The following is a 21,396-nucleotide window of genomic DNA, read 5'->3' as shown; positions in this document are numbered from 1 at the left end:
CTGTACTCCCAGCACTTTGGGAGGCCAATGTGGGCAGGTCACTTGAGGTCAGGAGTTAGAGACCAGCCTGGCCAACATGGTGAAACCCCATCTCTACTAACAATATAAAAATTAGCCAGGTGTGGTGGCGGGCACCTATTATCCCAGCTTCTTGGGAGGCTGAGGCAGGAGAATTGCTTGAACCCGGGAGGCAGAGGTTGCAGTTAGCCAAGATCACACCAGTGCACTCCAGCCTGGGCAACAGAGCAAGACCCTGTCTCAAAAAAAAAAAAAAAAATCAGGACATATAACTGGAACAATAAAAAAGAAAAAGGCTAGCAGAGTTAACTGTAATCGGAATCCTGGAAGAAAAGGAGAAACAAAAAGGTGACACAAGCAACATTTGAAGATATAATTAAAGTAATTGAGAATCCTCCAGAAATGATCAAAGACACCAATCCAGAGACTCAGGGAGATCTATGCATCCTAACTGTGGTAAATTGATAGAAATTCAAACCTATACACATCATAGGAAAAGTATAACATACATCCATATTAAGTAAAATGTATGACCTTTAAAAAAGATAGCTCTTTTAACAAGGTAATTCAACAGACTTCTTAATAGTAACAACAGAAGTCAGAAATAAGTGGAATAAGATTTCGTGGTTCTTAAGTAAATAAACTGCCAGTTTGTAACTCTGTATCAGTGAAATTGTCCTTCAAGAATGAAAAAAAAAGACATCTTTACACTTAAAAAAAAACAAACAACACCCAACAGAGTTAGTCACTGGTAGATCTGCATTTAAGGAAAATTTAAAAATTTGGGGGTTGGGAGATGAAAAATTACTTAATGGGTACAATATAAATTATTCAGGCGATGGTTACACTAAAAGCCCAGACTTCTCCACTGCACATCTTTCCACGTAACAAAACTGCACTCGTACCCCTTAAACTCATACCAATTTTTTTTTTTACTTTTTGGCATGAAGAAAATCATTACAATAGGAAGGAAGAGCAGAGGTGCAAGAAGAGATAAATATAACAAAAGGTTAAATGTTAGGGCAAATTTAATGAAATTTGTCATAAAACTTTAAGTTTGTAGATTTTTTTTAACATGAAATAAGCTTAATCATGCATATACCTGACAAAGGCTTGAATCACATATTACCTCATGCAAATAAAAAAGGACTAACGATTCAGCATAAAAATGGTCAAGACAAATGGATCATCATTTAATATGAGGCAGTCCAGTTGGCTTATGGATATGAAAAGATGCTTGGCCTCACTAGTAGTGAGAAAAATGTTAGTTAAAACCACAAGAAAGACCACCATCTTGATAAAGTACTACCCAATGGCTACAATTAAAAAGACTGCTGTTTCTAAGTGTGGAGTTACACTTTCAGTGTTAGTAGGATGTAGGGCACCAGGAACTCTCAGGGCTACTGGTACGGTGCAGATTGTTCAAATCATTTTGTACAACTGACAGTTCTACCTAAGAAAAATATTTAAACTTTATTACCCTACAATTACATTTTTGGGCATCAAGATACATATACAAAAATTTGCACCGCACCATTCTTTATAATAGCCAAAGTATAGGGGAGAAATGCCACCAATGGTTGAATGGATTAAGAAAAATCATGGTGTATTCATAGAATACTGTCTACACAGCAATAAAAATAAGTATTATACAACTATTTCCAGTTGCAATATGGATAAATCTCACAAACATAACAATGAGGTAAAGAAATTTATATTCCATTTAAAAAGTTTAAGAAAACAGGAAAAGGCAAATAATATTCTAAATAAACATAGAAGATAAACAAAAAATAATAAGATATAATGTTCGAACTGTAGTTACTTCTAGGAAGTAAAGATGGAGCTTCAGCTGCAGAGGGTTGTGTTGGTGTGCTACCTATGGAATATAGTAATCCATCCTTATCCGAGGGGGATACATTCCAAGATCCCCAGGGGATGCCTGAAACCACAGATAGTACCAAACCCTGTATATACAGTACTGTTTTTCCTATATACACATACCTATAATAACATTTAATTTATAAATTAGGTACAGTATGGCATTAACAATAACAAGTAATAATGAAATAGAATAATTATAACAATATGCTGTAACAAAATGTATGTGAAAGCAGTCTCTCTTTCAAAATACCATATTGTACTGTACTCACTAAGTTTTAGAACACGACTGACCATATATAACTGAAATTGTGCTAAATGAAACTGCAGATAAGGAGGCACTACTTTATTTAATGACTTGAGTGGTAGTTACATGGGTGTTCATTTTATAATCATTTTAATTCTAAGTGAGTTTTTGAATTACATTTTGGTCTAAAAAAGTTTAAACAGGCACTGGGCGTGGTGGCTCACACCTGTAATCCCAGCACTTTGGGAGGCAGAGGCCGGTGGATCACCTGAGGTCAGGAGTTCGAGACCAGTCCAGCCAACATGGTGAAATTCTGTCTGTACTAAAAATACAAAATTAGCTAGGTCTGGTGGTGCACACCTGTAATCCCAGCTACTTGGGAGGCTGAGGCAGGAGAATCACTTGAATCTGGGAGGCGGAGGTTGCAGTGAACTGAGATCGCACCATTGCACTACAGCCTGGGCAATAAGAGCAAAACTCCTTCTCAAAAAAACAACAAGGTTTAAACAAGGAGATTAATTATTTCCTTGCTATTTTAGAAGTGAATAAACGTTCTGGCATATTTTTTTCTATAGTCCAATGACCCATGTGCAACTCTTAAAATTTCTCAGTCAACTTTTCTCCTATTGTATTATTACATATTGGAGAAATTGGAAAATATTTATTGCCACTCATATGGTACCTCTATTATATATACTTACTATATATGATATATATGATAAACATATTATAAAATGAAACAATCATTGAGGATTGAAAATAAAATTTTGAGGAAATATACTGTTATCTTTATACACTTTTACTTGAATCTGCAAGGAACAATATTTATTTGCCACAATGATATAAACACTAATCATGTAACTACAGATTTAAGATCATAATACTGAAACAATAGAAGTGATGCACAGTGCTGACAATTCTCATCTGCAAATCTGATGGTTAATAAATACCATCTATAACCGAGGAATCAAAAAAGTGGTAACATTTAGACTTAAAATTTGAAGAAATATTAAGTCTGAAAGAACTGAAAGCAGTTGTCTCTGAGCAGTAGGACTGGGGAAAGGGAAGAAGGGATAAGCACTTCATGGTAAGTATTTTACTTTTGATGTGTAACTTATGGTTATATACTGTTTTTGCATTACTCTTAATGGCAAAACCACAATTACTTTTGCACCAACCAAATACTTTCTTAATGGTACTTTCTTCGGAATGCATACTCTGGTCTGCCCCATCCCCTAACAATTGCTGAATTAGCTGCCCCCTCTGTTATGACAACACTCACATGCATGCCTCTCTTTATCCCTATGTTTTGATTTTCACATTTCAAGTATATGGAAGTATACATGATTTCTTGTGCCTTCTCATCTGAGAACTGATTTCTTTTGTCAAACCTAGAAAGCTCTCATCTTTTAAATTTTGTAAAAAATAGTACATATGCAGTCAGCATAAAGAATGACAAGGAAGTCAACATTTATGTGCCCACTCATAAAACAAATTACTCAAGGAAAGAGGTATCACATTATCACTGCTCCTTGCTATGTAGCCTCTAAGCCTAGTTATCTGGCTTTTGGTGGTTTTAAGAGCTGTGTAATATCTATTTATATATTCTTTTCTGCTTAATTTAACTATAGTTTTTCTTGCGTGCAACTAAGCAGTCTGACTTATGGAAATATAAGTTAATATTTTATTTTCATAATATTTCGTAGAATAATATGTTAGATACTGCTTTGTTCAAGCAATAAATAAGTAACCAAAGAAAGAAAATGATGATATGGTATCATTTATGTATTCTTGTGTAGAATCTCATAAGAACTTTGTAGCTTAAAATAACAAGTTATTATTTTTTGTATTCCTTGTTTTGACTGGGCTCAGCGGGGTGACACTTCTGTTCCCTGTGGTTTTGTTAGAGTCCTTTATAGGACTGACTTCCTTTATAGGAGAGCTTTAGTGGTCTAGAACATCCAAGATGGCATCATTTATATGTCTGCTGCCTCGACTGAGCTAGCTGGAAAGACTGGCAGTGGGATGGGCCTTATTCTCCATCATACATACATATATATATGTATGTATATATGTGTATGTATAGATGTATCATACATATATTATATATGTATATATGTAGCATACATATATGTATGTATTTATGTATTTATCAATATATTATATATGTATGTATATATGTATCATACATACATATATATGTATGATGCATATATATACATACATAGATATGTGTGCATTTATTTATTTATAGTTATATTTCAAGATGCCAAGATACTGAAAGCAGATGTTATCAGGAGTCTTAAGGGCTGGCATAACTGGCATACTGTCACTTGTCGATATCTTACGGTTGAAATGAGTTAAAAGGCTAGCCCAGATTCAAGAGAAGGGAGAAAGGACTCCACTTTTGGTAGGAGGAGCAGAATACAGACACTCCTGAACTTATGATGGAGCTACATCCCTATAAACTCATCATAAATTGAAAACGTGGTAATTTTAAAATGCTTTGAACACAGCTAACCTATCAAACATCGTTGCTTAGCCTGGCCTACCTCAAACATGCTCAGAACACTCACATTAGCCTACATTTGGTCAAAATATCTAACACAAAGCCTATTTATAATAAAGCATTGAGTATCTCATATTATTTACTGAATACTGTACTGAAAGTGAAAAACCAAATGGTTGTATGAGTATACAAAGTATGGTTTCTACTGAATGCATATGGCTTTTGCACCATCATAAAGTAAAACAAAATTGTTTTAAGTCAAAGCATCATGAACCAGGGACTATCTGTATGTATAAAGAGGAATTGCTATTAGCCATCATTAAACTACCACAGTCTGCATCCTGGCTACAAGAATTCACATCTCTCCCTTGTACAAAATATTCTCACATTTCCTCCCAAAGTCTCATCTCTTTACAGAATCAGCTCAAAGTCCTGGATCTTGTCATCTAAATTAGGCCCAGACCTGGTTGGGGGCTCCTGAACACATCTGGTCCTGATGTGAACACCTGTGAACTGAATGCAGAAGTGCATACCCTGACTCCAACAGCCAACTCACCATGATGACACCAACAGGGATAGGAAAATTGCAATAGACAAGCCCCATCAAAAGTGGTGGAGGTTGTAATGGAGGGCACTGAGAAATCACGAGTCCACAGAAATTCTGAAATCTGAGCATGTATTATTAGGGGTAGAGAATGTTTCTCAATTATGGCCCAGTTCTGTGGTCACGAGTTAATCTATTGTCCATAATTCTTTTCTCTGTCCTCTGATCCTGAGTCATCATGCTTCCCTTTCTTTAATAGAAGGTCTATGTTTATACTTCAGTAGCTTTCTCTGCCTGATTCTTGTGTGTGCTAAATTGGGCTCAGAAACACTTTTTTTTTTTTTTTTCATTTTGAACTATTTCTTTCCCTTTTACTTCAAGTTGGGAGGGCTGCTATCAGAAAAATTCTGTTTAAAGCAGAATTCTATTGAGTAGTTTCTATAAACCTAATTCAGGTTCATGTCATGCTTTAAAAGTCAGATCCATGATTCCTTGCAGACAGATCTCTCTCCACTTTGACAATGTCAGGCTTCCAGGACAGATGTCTGTAAGCTTCTTTGCAGCCTCTTTGCCTGACTGAGAGCCTTTGTAAGTCACCACCTTAAATCTTTCTGAGATCTTAACAAATGATCTTACAGTTGCATCCTTGATTCAATTTTTGACCTTGAGGTCAAATGTTATAGATTGCATCCTAAATTTGATTTTTTTCTCTTTGAGGTCATTTTCCCCTTTTTTGTCCATCTGGAGAGATTGTTCTGGGCCTTCTGTATTTCTTCTAAGTTCTGCTCAAAAACTAAAGAATTTCTTTGTTTTTTTTTCTTCAATTTTTTTTTTATAATACCTTAGCATGCATGATTAAACTAGAGTAAATGACCTTCCTTTGGGAAATCTTCTTAGCTTCACAATTTCATTAGGTACATTTCCTGTCTTCCACATTATTGCTGGTGACAGTGTTACCAAAATTCTGACATAATACCATGCATGGGCTTTTCTTCCTCCAGCACCCTACAGCAATTTCCTCATTGCTTTTCCAGCCTTTACTGAGTCTCCATGAAACTCTTCTGGCCTCTGTCTCCACCAGTTCCAAGGAAAAGCCCACATTTTGGCTCTCAATATGATAGCACCCCACTTCTAGTACCACTTGTTGTATCAATTATCTATTTCTGCAAAACAAACCATCCTAGAAATTATTGACCTTAAGCAACAATAATATACTATGTTCATGATGTTGTAGGTTGGCTGGTCTTAGCCAGATTGTTCTTCATTTATTTATTTATTTATTTTTTATTATATTTTATGTTCTATGGTACATGTGCACAACACGCAGGTTTGTTACATATGTATACATGTGCCATGTTGGTGTGCTGCACCCATTAACTTGTCATTTACATTAGGTATATCTCCCAATGCTATCCCTCCCCCCTCCCCCCACCCCACGACAGGCCCCAGTGTGTGATGTTCCCCTTCCTGTGTTGTGTTCTCATTGTTCAGTTCCCACCTATGAGTGAGAACATGTGGTGTTTGGTTTTCTGTTCTTGCGATAGTTTGCTGAGAATGATGGTTTCCAGCTGCATCCATGTCCCTACAAAGGACATGATCTCATCCTTTTTTAAGGCTGCATAGTATTCCATGGTATATATGTGCCACATTTTCCTAATCCAGTCTGTCATTGATGGACATTTGGGTTGGTTCCAAGTCTTTGCTATTGTGAATAGTGCCGCAATAAGCATACGTGTGCATGTGTCTTTATAGCAGCATGATTTATAATCCTTTGGGTGTATACCCAGTAATGGGATGGCTGGGTCAAATGGTATTTCTAGTTCTAGATCCTTGACAGATCGTCACACTGTCTTCCACAATGGTTGAACTAGTTTACAGTCCCATCAACAGTGTAAAAGTATTCCATTTCTTCACATCCTCTCCAGCACCTGTTGTTTCCTGACCTTTTAATGATTGCCATTCTAACTGGTGTGAGATGGTATCCTCATTGTGGTTTTGATTTCCGTTTCTCTGATGGCTAGCAATGATGAGCATGTCTTCATGTTTCTGTTGGCTGCATAAATGCCTTCTTTTGAGAAGTGTCTGTTCATATCCTTTGCCCACTTATTGATGGGGTTGTTTGTTTTTTTCTTGTAAATTTGTTTGAGTTTTTTGTAGCTTCTGCGTATTAGCCCTTTGTCAGATGAGTAGATTGCCAAAATTTTCTCCCATTCTGTAGGTTGCTTGTTCACTCTGATGGTAGTTTCTTTTGCTGTGCAGAAGCTCTTTAGTTTAATTAGGTCCCATTTGTCAATTTTGGCTTTTGTTGCCATTGCTTTTGGTGTTTTAGACATGAAGTCCTTGCCCATGCCTATGTCCTGAATGGTATTGCCTAGGTTTTCTTCTAGGGTTTTTATGGTTTTAGGTCTAAAATTTAAGTCTCTAACCCATCTTGAATTAATTTTTGTATAAGATGTAAGGAAGGGATCCAGTTTCAGCTTTCTACTTATGGTTATCTAGTTTTCCTAGCACCATTTATTAAATAGGGAATCCTTTCCCCATTTCTTGTATCTGTCAGGTTTGTCAAAGATCAGATGGTTGTAGATGTGTGGTATTATTTCTGAGGGCTCTGTTCTGTTCCATTGGTCTATATCTCTGTTTTAGCACTAGCACCCTGCTGTTTTGGTTACTGTAGCCTTGTAGTATAGTTTGAAGTCAGGTAGCATGATGCCTCCAGCTTTGTTGTTTTGGCTTAGGATTGTCTTGGCAATGCGGGCTCTTTTTTGGTTCCATATGAACGTTAAAGTAGTTTTTTCCAATTCTGTGAAGAAAGTCATTGGTAGCTTCACAAGTATGGCATTGAATCTATAAATTGCCTTGGGCAGTATGGCCATTTTCACGATATTGATTCTTTCTATCCATGAGCATGGTATGTTCTTCCATTTGTTTGTGTCCTCTTTTATTTCATTGTAGTTCTCCTTGAAGAGGTCCTTCACATCACTTGTAAGTTGGATTCCTAGGTATTTTATTCTCTTTGAAGCAATTGTGAATGGGAGTTCACTCATGATTTGGCTCTCTGTTTGTCTGTTATTGGTGTATAAGAATGCTTGTGATTTTTGCACATTGATTTTGTAACCTGAGACTTTGCTGAAGTTGCTTATCAGCTTAAGGAGATTTTGGACTGAAACGAAGGGGTTTTCTAAATAGATAATCATGTCATCTGCACACAGGGATAATTTGACTTCCTCTTTTCCTAATTGAATAGCGTTTATTTCTTTCTCTTGCCTCATTGCCCTGGCAAGAACTTCCAACAATATGTTGAATAGGAGTGATGAGAGAGGGCATCCCTGTCTTTTGCCAGTTTTCAAGGGGAATGCTTCCAGTTTTGCCCATTCAGTATGATATTGGCTGTGGGTTTGTCATAAATAACTCTTATTATTTTGAGATACGTTCCATCAATACCGAATTTATTGAGAGTTTTTAGCATGAAGGGCTGTTGAACTTTGTCAAAGGCCTTTTCTGCATCTATTGAGATAATCATGTGGTTTTTGTCTTTAGTTCTGTTTATATGCTGGATTACATTTATTGATTTGTGTATATTGAACCAGCCTTACATCCCAGGGATGAAGCCCACTTGATCATGGTCCATAAGCTTTTAGATGTGCTGCTGGATCCGGTTTGCCAGTATTTTATTGAGGAATTTGCATTGATGTTCATCAGGGGTATTGGTCTAAAATTCTCTTTTTTTGTTGTGTCTCTAGCCAGATTGTTGTGTTCCATGCATTGTTGACTAGCGGCTTCCACATAGGTACATTCATCCAGGAGTTTCACAGGGAGCTGGAATGTCCAAAGTGGCTATACACACGATTGTTGCTTTAGCTATATGACTAGAGTAGCTGACAGCTGACTGGGTCTTCTCTCCAGCAAGGTAGTATGGCTTTTTACATGATGACTCAGAGCTCCAAGTGGAAGCTGGAACTGTCAATCCTCCTAAATGCTAGGCCTGAAGTAGCAAAGTATCACATCTTCTGTGTTCTATTTATCAAATTAAGCCACAAGTCAGCCCAGATTCAAAGGAAGAAGAAAGAGAATTCACATTTAAATGGGAGAAGGGGCAGGAGTATATCATAAAAGAAAGAAATGTTAACAGCTGTGTTTTATAGATTGTGATAATTGTTTTAAAGGAAACAAAACAGAGTAATGAGATAGAAGGAAATTAGAGGACACCAATTTAGACAGAATGGACAGGGACTGTCTCTCTGAGTGGGAAGGATGGGAATAAATTGGTCATATAAAGGGAGAAGAAGAGCTTTGGAGCACAAAGAACAAACAAATAAAGTGGCCTTTAGAGAAATTTTGGGAAGACAAGATTTAACTATGAATAGGGTTGTGATAGTGGAGAAGAAATGGTAGAAATAGAATTAGTATTTACATGTGAGACAAAATTAATGGTATTGATGAAAACGTATATAGGGATTGAGGGGAACAGGAGTACCAGAGATAATACTCAGTTTTCTGTTTTAAGGAAGTATATTAATCAGGTCTCATTCACTAGGATATAAAATGTTGTTTGCTTTCCTTCTTTTATTTTTGTTTGTTTGCCTTTGAGTTGGAAAGGAGAACACAAGATCATGAGTTCACTTTTGAGAATGTTGAGCTTGAGGGGCTTCATAACACTAAAAATATCCAGGAGGCAATTAGTTGTGTAAATACAAAGCCACAGAGAATGTCTAAGGGAAGATGTAAATTTTTGGAGTCATCGGAGTATAGATGAAATTAACAAAATTCTATATAGATACTTTCCACATTTTTCTCCATTAAAAAATATTATTCATTATCTTGGGAAGTACATACAACAACACACATTAGTCCATAAAAATGCAACGGCAGGTAAAACATGTCACACATCTATTGATTTCCTCTCTATCTCAACTGGATCATAATAATTAGCTTTTAATCCCTAGTTTTAGTACTCTTTGTTTCTACTATTTTCTAACAAAAGATTTAAATAATGCACAAATTGCTAGAAAGATGGACATGGTGATGCTACTTAAACAAAATTCTTGGCTGTCAGTAACATCGTAGAGTGCTTCAAACTGCTATCGGTTATTCCATATATGAGGGCCCAGATTTATGGTGAATTGAACATGTCATAATGTAAAAGCAGAGTGCTCAACTACACAGTGCCCAAAGATAGAGGCGATGCTATATACAATCCCACGTAAGATCAAAATGTCATTTCAAAATCTGGCTGACTTATTAAGTGAATGATATTTGTGTAACTGATGAGTTATTTGAGAAAAATAAAGAAGTTAATTCTCTACACATCAGGCAAAACAATTCCATGGATCTTAAACACTAAAAGAATGAGCTGACTGGAGTGCATGCAAATCAAACACTTCTGTATGAAAATAAAAGTACGAAAAAAATTAAAAGGTGAAAGTAGGAAGAAAAACATGTATAACATGTAACACAAAATGACCAGTATCAACATATATTGAGTAGAAAAGTCAGTAAAGCAACAGGTAATCAATCTACCTAATAGGAGGGGATGAAAGACAGAAAAATTTCAAAAAGAAAAGCCAACAGTCAAAACATAGAAAATTAGTCAATCTTACCAAATTGAAAATTATAAAATTAAAATATAAGAAATCATTTTGTATACCTAAGCTATGCTTAAAATCTTTCTGTACTAAATATGTATTTCCCAGTGCTCGACAAAATATTTGACTTAGGCTCTGCTAGTGGAAAGATAGACTGCATAGGACAAAAACGGCATCAAGAACAATCATTTCTGTATTGATTTGAACTTCACATTTCTAATTCTCAGAATTAACAGAATAATAGTTACCAAGTGCACCAGGCTTTTGCATAAGATTACAGTCATATATGATAATAATGTGTAGTGTAACCTAAATGTCAAATAGTAATCACTTAAATCATATTAGTACCTATGCAGAAAAACATCTGACAAGACATATTCCAAAATATTTGCAGAGATTAGCGTGGTCAAAGATTTCTTTTTTGTTTTGTTTATGATCAATATCTAATTTTTCTATAAATATTGTGAAGGTGATTTTCTTGCATTAAAAATATTCACTCATATTTTAAGTATTCATTTAGAACCCATGAGCCATACAGATATACTTACTCTCCCAGGAAAACAATTTCGGTATTGATCTCTCCTGACTTGCGACGGAGGAAATTCCTCAGGAAAGCGGTCACACTGTCCACGGTGATGTTTCCACAGACCACAATAAACCTAGGCAGCAAGAACAGGTGAGGTGGATCATCCGAGGAACACAAGCACCTTCCTGTCAGCATTTAGAGATGAATAATTAGCTTAAACTTAGTTTTCAATAAATATGGTATTTGCATCACCCATTTTTTTTTTTTTGAGACAGAGCTTTGCTCTTGTTGCCCAGGCTGGAGAGCAATGGCGTGATCTCGGCTCACTCCAACATCCACCTCCTGGGTTCAAGTGATTCTCCTGCCTCAGTCTCCCAAGTAGCTGGGATTACAGGCATGCGCCACCATGCCCAGCTAATTTTGTATTTTTTTTAGTAGAGATGGGGTTTCTCCATGTTGGTCAGGCTGTTCTTGAACTCCCAACCTCAGGTGATCTGCCCACCTCAGTCTCCCAAAGTGCTGGGATTACAGGCATGAGCCACCATGCCTGGCCTACCTCACCCAGATTTTAAACGTTGAAACACTAAGGACTGAATTTCTAATACAAAAGAAGCATCAGATATCCACAGTCTTCTATCTCATCTCAAGTAGAATATGACTCCAAACATTTAAATTGCACCTAGCTTTTTAAGAATACAAGAGCAATTATTATTATTGCTAGATTTTTCACATTTATTTATAACTTATAATACATTTTTCACTTCATTTTTTCGCTTGATTCCTAGTTGTCTGATATAGGGTTTTTTTGTTGTTGTTTGTTTTTTTCTTGAGGAGCAGAAAAGTTCATCAATTTTTCCAGAGCCAAATATCATGGCTGAGAAAGCACCACATTCCAGATTGTTTCAGCTTATCTTCCACATTTACAAATATCTAGGAGTTACAAAAACATGAGCCCAGTGGAGGGACATCGAAGACAGGTGCAGAACTCTATGCACGTAGTTTTTGTCGTGAAAAATTTTTTTAGGTTTAATGTATTTAAAGGAACTATTTTCCTCCTATTACTCATTGAAGAAAACTGAAAACATAATTTTAGCCTAAGTTAACATTAACATTCCCAGACCTATTGACTGATTTCGTATGTGCCCCAAAGGCTTTTCCTGAGACAAATGAGGCCTGATTTTGGCTTATCTAGTTAAATTCATTGCTTCTCACTATTTATTTTTTGTTCATTTCATCATATTTTTCCTTTCCTCTTCATAGTCCTAGGTCAATTATAGTTTTCATCCAACTGTATTAAGAGACTGCTTTGAGGGAGTCTATCTCCATTATGCGTTTTTCATTACAGCAGACAGGGACTAAGATTTTAAAAGGATCACATCTAATTTAAGATCTCCAATTTAGGCGGGGCGCGGTGGTTCACGCCTGTAACCCCAGCACTTTGGGAGGCCAAGGCGGGCGGATCACGAGGTCAGGAGATCGAGACCATCCTGGCTAACACTATGAAACCCCTTCTCTACTAAAAATGCAAAAATTAGCCAGGCGTGGTGGCGGGCGCCTGTAGTCCCAGCCACTCGGGAGGCTGAGGCAGGAGAATGGCATGAACCCGGGAGGTGGAGCTTGCAGTGAGCCGAGATCGCGCCACTGCACTCAGGCCTGGGCAACAGAGGCAGACTCTTGTCTCAAAAACAAACAAACAAACAAACAAACAAACAAACAAACAAAACCCTCCATTTCATTTTTTTTGTCTTAGAAAGGAAAAAAACCTAATGGAAGCTAAGGTAACATGAATCCAAGAAGAAATAATATAAAAACAACTCCACTCCATTTTCCTCCTGGGAACACATGGCTGTGGTATGGAAAAAAAATCAGTCATCTAGGAGGTGCTACAGAAGACAGGGTAGAAACTTCTCAGGCGGGCAAATCCTCACCATAAATGAGCCCCAGATGGTTTAGGGGAGCTTTGGCTAAGACAACTGAATTAAACTAATTATTTTAAATTGGAGTCATGGCTTTAATCTTATCCATTATGTAAAATTAGCCATAAGTTACCCATACAAGGAAAATGAGTCAGACAATTGATAATGACTATAGGAGAAGTTAGTGAAAAGGAATGTACAAATAGTGCCATAATCAATAATATTTATTGACAGTGAATTACAACATTATCTGTCATTTTAGTTGATTTAGTATTCTTATGGGCATCTATGTAGCAATTTGTGTCAAGTAGCAAATATCATTTTCTTATGGTATTTAGTTTAGCACAATCTTTTTTAGTGAATGCAGGATGTTACTGATATATTCACCTTGGCTTCTACAGCTAAGCCAGACAACAGATGTCTAGAACGAGATACGTGGCTAATAGAATTTCTTAAACTGTAGAAATACTTAAAACACTACTTACTTCTTTCCTTTGAGTGCTTCATAGGAACTGGTGTATTTCCTCTTGTTAGCAAACAGTTCCACCATTTCAGGTATATAGTTTGCAAACAATATCTAAAATTGATCAGCAAATAAAATCTTAGTTCCAATTATATTGATGAATACTCCAAAAATTTCAAGATTAGAAAGGAAAAGGAGGGTACATAAAACTTTCTGTCATCTAAGAGTACATGATAGCATGTTAAAAGGGACCCCGTTTTTCTTCCTTATTTCAGCCTTTGAATTTTGTTAAAATTTAACATAAGGCTTTTCTGTATTCAAAATGATGAAAACAAAGGAAAGCAGCAAGGTGACTTCTCCACATGTCTTATCATTTCATCACTTTTGTTTTTGTTTTTGTTTCTGTTTTTGAGGCGGAGTCTCTTGTCTGTCTCCCGGGCTGGAGTGCAGTGGTGAGATCTTAGCTCGTTGCAACCTCCACTTCCCAGGTTCAAGCGATTCTCCTGCCTCAGCCTCCCAAGTGGCTGGGGCTACAGGTGCCTGCCACCAGGCCTGACTGATTTTTGTATTTTTAGTAGAGATGGGGTGCCTCCATGTTGGCCAGGCTGGTCTCGAACAGGTCTGGAACTCCTGACCTCAGGTAATCCGCCTGTCTTGGACTCACAAAATGCTGGGATTACAGGCCTGAGCCACCGTGCCCAGCCCTGCTTTTAATTAATTAATTAATTTTTTTTGAGACGGAGTCTTGCTCTGTCACCCAGGCTGGAGTGCAGTGGCGTGATCTCGGCTCACTGCAAGCTCCGCCTCCCAGGTTCACGCCATTCTCCTGCCTCAGCCTCAGTAGCTGGGACTACAGGCGCCTGCCACCACGCCTGGCTAATTTTTTATATTTTTAGTAGAGACGGGGTTTCACTGTGTTATCCAAGATGGTTTCGATCTCCTGACCTCGTGATCCGCCCGCCTTGGCCTCCCATAGTGCTGGGATTACAGGCATGAGCCACTGCGCCCGGCCGCCCTCCTTTTATCACTTAAAACTTCCCTTCTCACTGACTTTATTCTATTTGGAGCTTGGAAAAATGAAAGCATATGGGACAGAGGAGGGTTAAGAGACAATGACTGAAAAAAAGGCATGTGAGACCGTGGATGCGTAGGTATCAAATAAGTGGAGTGGAGAACTCTGTTGTGGAATTTAAGGAATTGATATGAAAGTCACTAAAAGAAAAGAAGGCTTTTGCCTTTGCTACACCCGTAAGCCAGGCACAGATGTTCACATCTCTAAAGTTAAACGCTGTTTTAGTGAAAGGTTACTCATTTGAGCTGGGAGGAATGGAATTTTCTTCAGATCAAATCTCAAATAGCCTTCCTCTAGAAGAAAGACTTTAGTTTGATGGGCAAACTATGAAGGAAGATAGGTTTGCTCAAATCAATGTAGAGCTTAATCAGGAAAGTCTGCTTCTTTTGTCTACCATCCTTCATCCCTGGAAACCGAGCAATTTTATCCTGAGCTCCAGGTGATGCAGTTTGGAAAATACGGGATCTGTGCATGTTTTCATTTGCCCTTGACACGTGCCCCAAGTAATGCAACATTCACTCTTAAACCTATATTGCTTCATTGATTACCACTAACCAAATATTTTCTGGTTTATGTAACTATATTCAAAATATATTAAAAATACTCTTCACCAAACTCCCCAGTGTGAAGAATATGATGAATGTCCGTCCTAAGGATGTCTTGGCTACCACATCTCCAAAGCCAACAGTTGACGTTGTTGCCATGACCAGGTAAACTGAATCAAAATATGATATGTTCTGTGAATTTCTACCTTTGAGCCAGGGATCACCAGAATTTTCCACCTGTCCAAAGAGAGAAGACTCAGGAAACGTCTCTGAATAGAATCCAAGAGAAGAGTTTTAAAGAATAGGCAAAACACGAGATTAATTGCACTTCATTCAATCCAAATGAAATACCAAATGGCTTTCAGGTTGCTATGAAGAGTTTACATAAATGGAAGAGTTTGTAAATCACGGGTAGTGAGTGTAAAGTCTTGGTTTCCTTAATTGTGATCATTGCCGAAACCTGAGGGGGCTTGTAGCTGCAGGACAGCATTTGAAAAGCTCCACAGGGCACAGATGCCTCTGTGCTCTCTTTTCAAGTAGGTGCAAGCATTGCATCCTGGAGCCAGGGGACTCCAAAGGCTCTCAGACTGAGCAATTATAACATATTCTCACTTTTTAACCAGATTAGGATTATCATTAAAGAAAGAAGCGCTTAAATGAGCACTTCATTTCAGTAAGCTTAAGCATATAGAATGCTAGTGTCTATGGAAAAACAAACCAATTTTCCAAGTTGTTTATCTCTTTGCACAATGGTCTTTTTGTTGATTAAAAAAAAAAAAACCTTTAAAAATATTTTCTTCTGATTTTTTCTTTGAGTCTTCACCTTTCAAGAAAACTAAATGTATCAGATTTTTTAATATTAGATAAATGAAGTAACTTAGACATTTATATCATATATAAATTTATTATAAATATGTGTAAAATATTATGTAACATATATATAACATACATTTATACATATATAGTTTATAATAAAAATTTTTTTTGTTTTTTCTTTTTAGACCTTTTTTCCTCCTCACCTCACATATTTTCTAGATGTTTACATTTCTATTTAGCACAAAAGATGATAAAATCTTAGAGATGCCTAACTGGGGGAAGTGGGCTTTTTGTTTTGTTTTCAAGAACTAGGATGGAAATTAGAAACCATGCAGTTTGCTCAGATATTTGTTCCCTTTTTAAAAGTGATGTGCCAAGTGCTGACCCTTTCTTAAATTTAATGAATAGGTTAAGAGTATGGACCCCTATAATACTCCACTCCAAAGTAAGAATGGGATTATATGTCTGTTCTTAAGTCTTATGGCTGATAGTGGATACTGTTGCAAAGTCACTGACTTCTGGAGTCTTCACTATTTTCCAAGACGTACATTACAAGAAAACCAAATTTAAGTCACACAGATTTAAATCATTCATATTTATTTGCAGAGTTCCCTTTAAGCTAAAATCCCATAGTGTCTCTTACAACTCGTAGTACAGGGATTCAATATTATCCCTGCACAATATGTACAAAGTAAAACTAAATTTATTTTAATCTGGAAATATCCTTTACAATTTTTTAAAGAAGGCTTTAAAATTTAACTCATTGTCCTTGGGAGTAATAATTTGGTGTTTCAAATCCCTTTCCACTTCCTCAGTATCTCTTTAGTTTATGGAGGAAGGGAGCTGGCAGCCTTCTGTGGGTCTACTTATTCACATTGTTCTTCCTCTTAACCATGTTAGCGTTGACCCATCAGTCCAAGGTGGGAAATACAGTTAAGGTAAAGTATTACGGACTAATGTTATCAGACTGAATCATTATCTACTTTAACCACATATTTCAAAACTGAATTCTTATTATTTTAAACTTTGTTTCAACTTTAGATGAGATACATTAGGAAGAAGAATATGAGGACATTCTCTCATCTTCTCTTACCTGCCCATCAACATTTATATTAGCTATATTACTTTTACTTTGTGCATCTACATTCTATTCTGTAGTGATAATTACCTTGATTATGTCTTAGCTCTATTTTATATCCATTCAGTAATCACTACCACTACTTTTTTGTTTTGTTTTTGAGAGAAGTCTTGCTCTGTCACTCAGGCTGGAGTGCAGTGGCATGATCTCGGCTCACTGCAACCTCCACTTCCTGGGCTCAAGCAATTCTCTTGCCTCGGCCTCCCAAGTAGCTAGGATTACAGGTGCCTGCCACCACACCTGATTAATTTATCGATTTTTAGTAGAGACAGGGTTTCCTCATGTTGGCCAGGCTGGTCTTGAACTCCCAACCTCACGTGATCCGCCCCTCCTTGGCCTCCCAAAGCTCTGGGATTACAGTCATGAGCCAAGGGGCCTGACCAAAATATCATGGTTTTTTTGTTGTTGTTGTTGTTTGTTTGTTTTTTGAGATCGATTCTCACTCTGTCACCCAGGCTGGAGTACAGTGGCATGATCTCAGCTCACTGCAGCCTCCATCTCTCAGATTCAAGTGATTCTCCTGCCTCAGTCTCTCAAGTAGCTGGGATTACAGGTGCATGCCACCATGCACAGCTAATTTTTTTGTATGTTTAGTAGAGATGAGGCTTCATTAGCCAGGCTGGTCTCGAACTCCTGCCCCCCAGTGATGCACCTGCCTCAGCCTCACAAGTAGCTGGGATTATAGGCACCTGCCATCATACCCAACTAATTTTTGTATTTTTAGTAGAGATGAGGTTTCACCATGTTGGCCAAGCTGGTCTCGAACCCCTGACCTCCAATGATGTGCCTGCCATGGCCTCCCAAAGTGCTGAGATTAAAAGGGTGAGCCACCGTGCCCAGCCACTACCACTACTTCTTACCATGCCTTCCCCATTCTTGAATTCTCTTTTCATTCATCTCCTATGTGGCTGAATTTTATCATTAAGCTATTAATACAGATTCAAAAGAAGCTCACTGGTGCGTTACCCCTTGCATGCTTAAAATGACAAGACAGGTTACACTTTCTTTTATGCAAACTTTATAGACACTGCTGTATCATCTTCTGGTATTGATCTATATTGCCAAGAAACCTGAAGCTAGTCTCATTGGTTCCCCCCTGTATAAATCTTGTTTTGTTCTGCTTGGATTATCTTTTTATCCCTGAATGTCTGTAACTGCTCCAATATATGATTAGAATTAATATCTTAGAATTATCTTTCCTGGAATACAGTCTATCCTTTAATCTCCAGATTCAACACCTTATTCTAAAACACTTTTCTGGCACCATTTATTATTTTCTGTAATACCCTAATGATACTTACAGTAGGTTGAATCAATATTGTCCCACTTTCACGTTTCTTTTTTACAACCATTTGAGTATCTTTGTTATTTTCCATGTCAAGATTTTTGCTCCAGTCCTGTCCATCATGTTTCTGAATGTGATTTTGTCAAATGTATTACATTTTGGTTCCCTCTAATGTGGTTTTTAGCTCTGTAATACTCTTCTTGTTATTTTTCTCTGATGTCTTTTGGCCCACTTTCAATTACTTCTATTGTTTAATAATCCCTCAGTTAAAACCGTATAAATATTCTGTGAAGGATCATTTTCAGTTTTTCTAAAAAAATTATTTATTTTTTTAAATACAAATGGCTTTTTTCCTTAGCTTTTCCTTTGTTCCCTTGGGCAAATTATCTTAATTGTTGCTCTCATAACTGTTTTATTTTGTAACTTCTATTATGCTAATGTTTCTCTCGCTTTCCAATACACCTTCTTGTTGTTTTTAGCAGAATTTAGGCACAGGTGCCATATTGATTCATTTCTAGTTAATATTAATCTTTGAATGATATCATCTTTTAGCTGAAGGATAGTATGAGAATGGGAAGATGGTGAGTTAGGACAACCATAGCTTTTATTTTGGCTTGTCATTTCAAATATCCCCTCAATAAAATCTGCTATCCTCTTTGCTCTGGGATATAGTTCTTCTAGGTTTTTAATGTTCTAGAAATTGGTATGGCTCAAAGTGGCACCATTTAATTCACATGTCATCTGATTGCTTCTCCTTTTTTCTGTGCTTACTTCCTTGCTGGAGGTCTCCTTTCCTGGGAGACCAGATGTCCAGCAGGGAAACATGCTCACATCCTTAGAGAAGTGGAGCAAAACTACAATGATTCAAGTAGGCCTGGCAGAGACTGTGTTAAACCCAAGAGCACCTGCTGTACATAGAGAGAAGATTTTTTTTTTTTTTTTTTGATGGAGTCTCGCTCTGCTGCCAGGCTGGAGTGCAGTGGCACGATCTCGGCTCACTGCAACCTGTGCCTCCTGGGTTCAATCAATTCTCCTGCCTCTACCTCCTGAGTAGCTGGAACGATAGATGCATGCCACCACGCCTGGCTAATTTTTGTATTTTTAGTAGAGATGGGGTTTCACTATGTTGGCCAGGATGGTCTCGATCTCTTGACCTTGTGATATGAAGCTATTCTTCAGCTATAGCTGTTGGTGGCCTTGGGAGAGTGGGATTATTAGAACCTTATATTTTCCTGAAGAATTCAGAAATTCTGATTTTTATCTGAGCTCTTCATAAAAGTCAGCAAGTGACAAAAAATAGCAAACAAAAAATTGAAACATAATTAGGTCAAATATAATAATATGCTTGTAGGCCACATTTAGGCTTCGAGCTTCTCATTGAAACAGCTATTAAAGGAAAAAGAAAAAAGCCCTAATGACTTTTCCTTTAGCATCCTGTGGTGGCCATGAGGTTTCTAAAGGGACACTAATGTCTACTTGTCCCCTGGTGGGTCCAGGACTCGAAGGTTCAATTCTCTAAATCCAGGAATCAGCCTTTACTGCTGTGACACTTCAGGACAATCTCTTTCCTTCCTGAGTGCTGTGGAGGACGTAGAGAGCTTCAGATTTCTTGAAGGTTCATATCCTTGTTTGCATTTGACATTTTTCTTGTTGAATCGAACAATGGTAACTTTTTAGTGTATTTTTAAATTGTTATTGTCTTACATTAATTTTGAGAGAAGGGCTCAGATAAAAAAGACCTGTTATGAATTCTGTTTTGTTTATCTCAAAGGCTTTTGCAGGCTTTTAACATTTCCCATCAATTTCTGTATTTGCTAATGACTGCTCCTCAACTGTCCTCAAAAAGTAAGGTCCAGGAGTTCCTTTCCTATGGTTGAGATCCATTTCCTAGATTTCTTATTACGTGGGATAAGAACCAGCCTTTCCTATAGGCAAAGGAGGCAGCTAGGTTTACAGATTGATTTCAGGAGGATCAAAAAAGCCCCCAAACTTCCCTTTGCAACAGTAACTCCTCCCTCATATGTCTCCAGCATTTATAAGTCTGAAATCCTGTAACTGGCTTCATTTCCTTCACTTTTTAATTTTTTTTAATGCTAGAACTCTTATGAAGATACAGTGATACATTTTACTTATTGCTGATACTTTTGGAGCTTACTGGGTCTTTCCCTAAGAGTAGGTTTTGAAAGTTGGAAGAGGAAACAGAGACACCTTGATTGTAGGATATGCATATTTGTGAGAATATGAGGGTAAAGAAAACCTGAAAATGGGAAGTAGAAAGACACACCTCTAACTGGCTTACAGTGGTGGAGACAGGGGCTCAGCAGGTTCCCTTCCATTTTTCAAAAAACGGATGCTGGTAACAACAGACACCACTAGGAATTGTGATGAGATGCTTACCAGGTGAATGAATCCTGCAGCTGTGAACCAGGTACTGAGAACTATTGACAATAGTTTGGAAAACTTCACTGAGTTACTAGAGGAAGAAAGACAAAGAGCTGTTGGGTCTAACAGATTCCAGAACAACATAAACACCTCATCCTCTAAGATGTTGCTACACAAAGTGTGGCTCATGGACCAGAAGGAATGGCGTTACCCGAGAACGTATTCGAAATGCAGCATCCCAGTCCCTGCCCCGATCTCTCAATCTGCATTGGTACAAGATTCTCTGCTTCATTCACATACACATTAGAGGTTGAGAAACACAGCTTTAAAACTCGCCCAGTTACATATACTTGTTTGGAAAGTCTGAATTTTGCTGCGATATCCACTAGCCTCATATCACTTTTAAAATATGCTACATGTGGATCATAGAGATTGTTGTATTGTCCAACATAATAATATGCAATGCATTATGCCA

General features: G+C 37.4%; 1 protein-coding gene across 1 annotated transcript in view; it reads right to left on the bottom strand.

Moving 5' to 3' along the window:
* Nucleotides 1–21,396, bottom strand: part of KCNU1 (potassium calcium-activated channel subfamily U member 1) — a 162,599-nt gene that overhangs the window by 115,248 nt on the left and 25,955 nt on the right. Inside the window, exons 7-10 of the mRNA XM_077942816.1 lie at nt 20,937–21,012; nt 15,367–15,537; nt 13,706–13,797; nt 11,327–11,437 (exon numbers count right to left, since the gene is read on the bottom strand). Coding sequence (XP_077798942.1) covers nt 11,327–11,437; nt 13,706–13,797; nt 15,367–15,537; nt 20,937–21,012 — 450 coding nt within the window. The remainder of the gene's footprint in view (nt 1–11,326; nt 11,438–13,705; nt 13,798–15,366; nt 15,538–20,936; nt 21,013–21,396) is intronic.

This window comes from Macaca mulatta, chromosome 8 (assembly GCF_049350105.2).
Source record: "Macaca mulatta isolate MMU2019108-1 chromosome 8, T2T-MMU8v2.0, whole genome shotgun sequence".
NCBI lineage: Eukaryota > Metazoa > Chordata > Mammalia > Primates > Cercopithecidae > Macaca > Macaca mulatta.
Note: the sequence above shows the minus strand (reverse complement) of the source record. Positions and strands in the feature narration are given on the sequence as shown.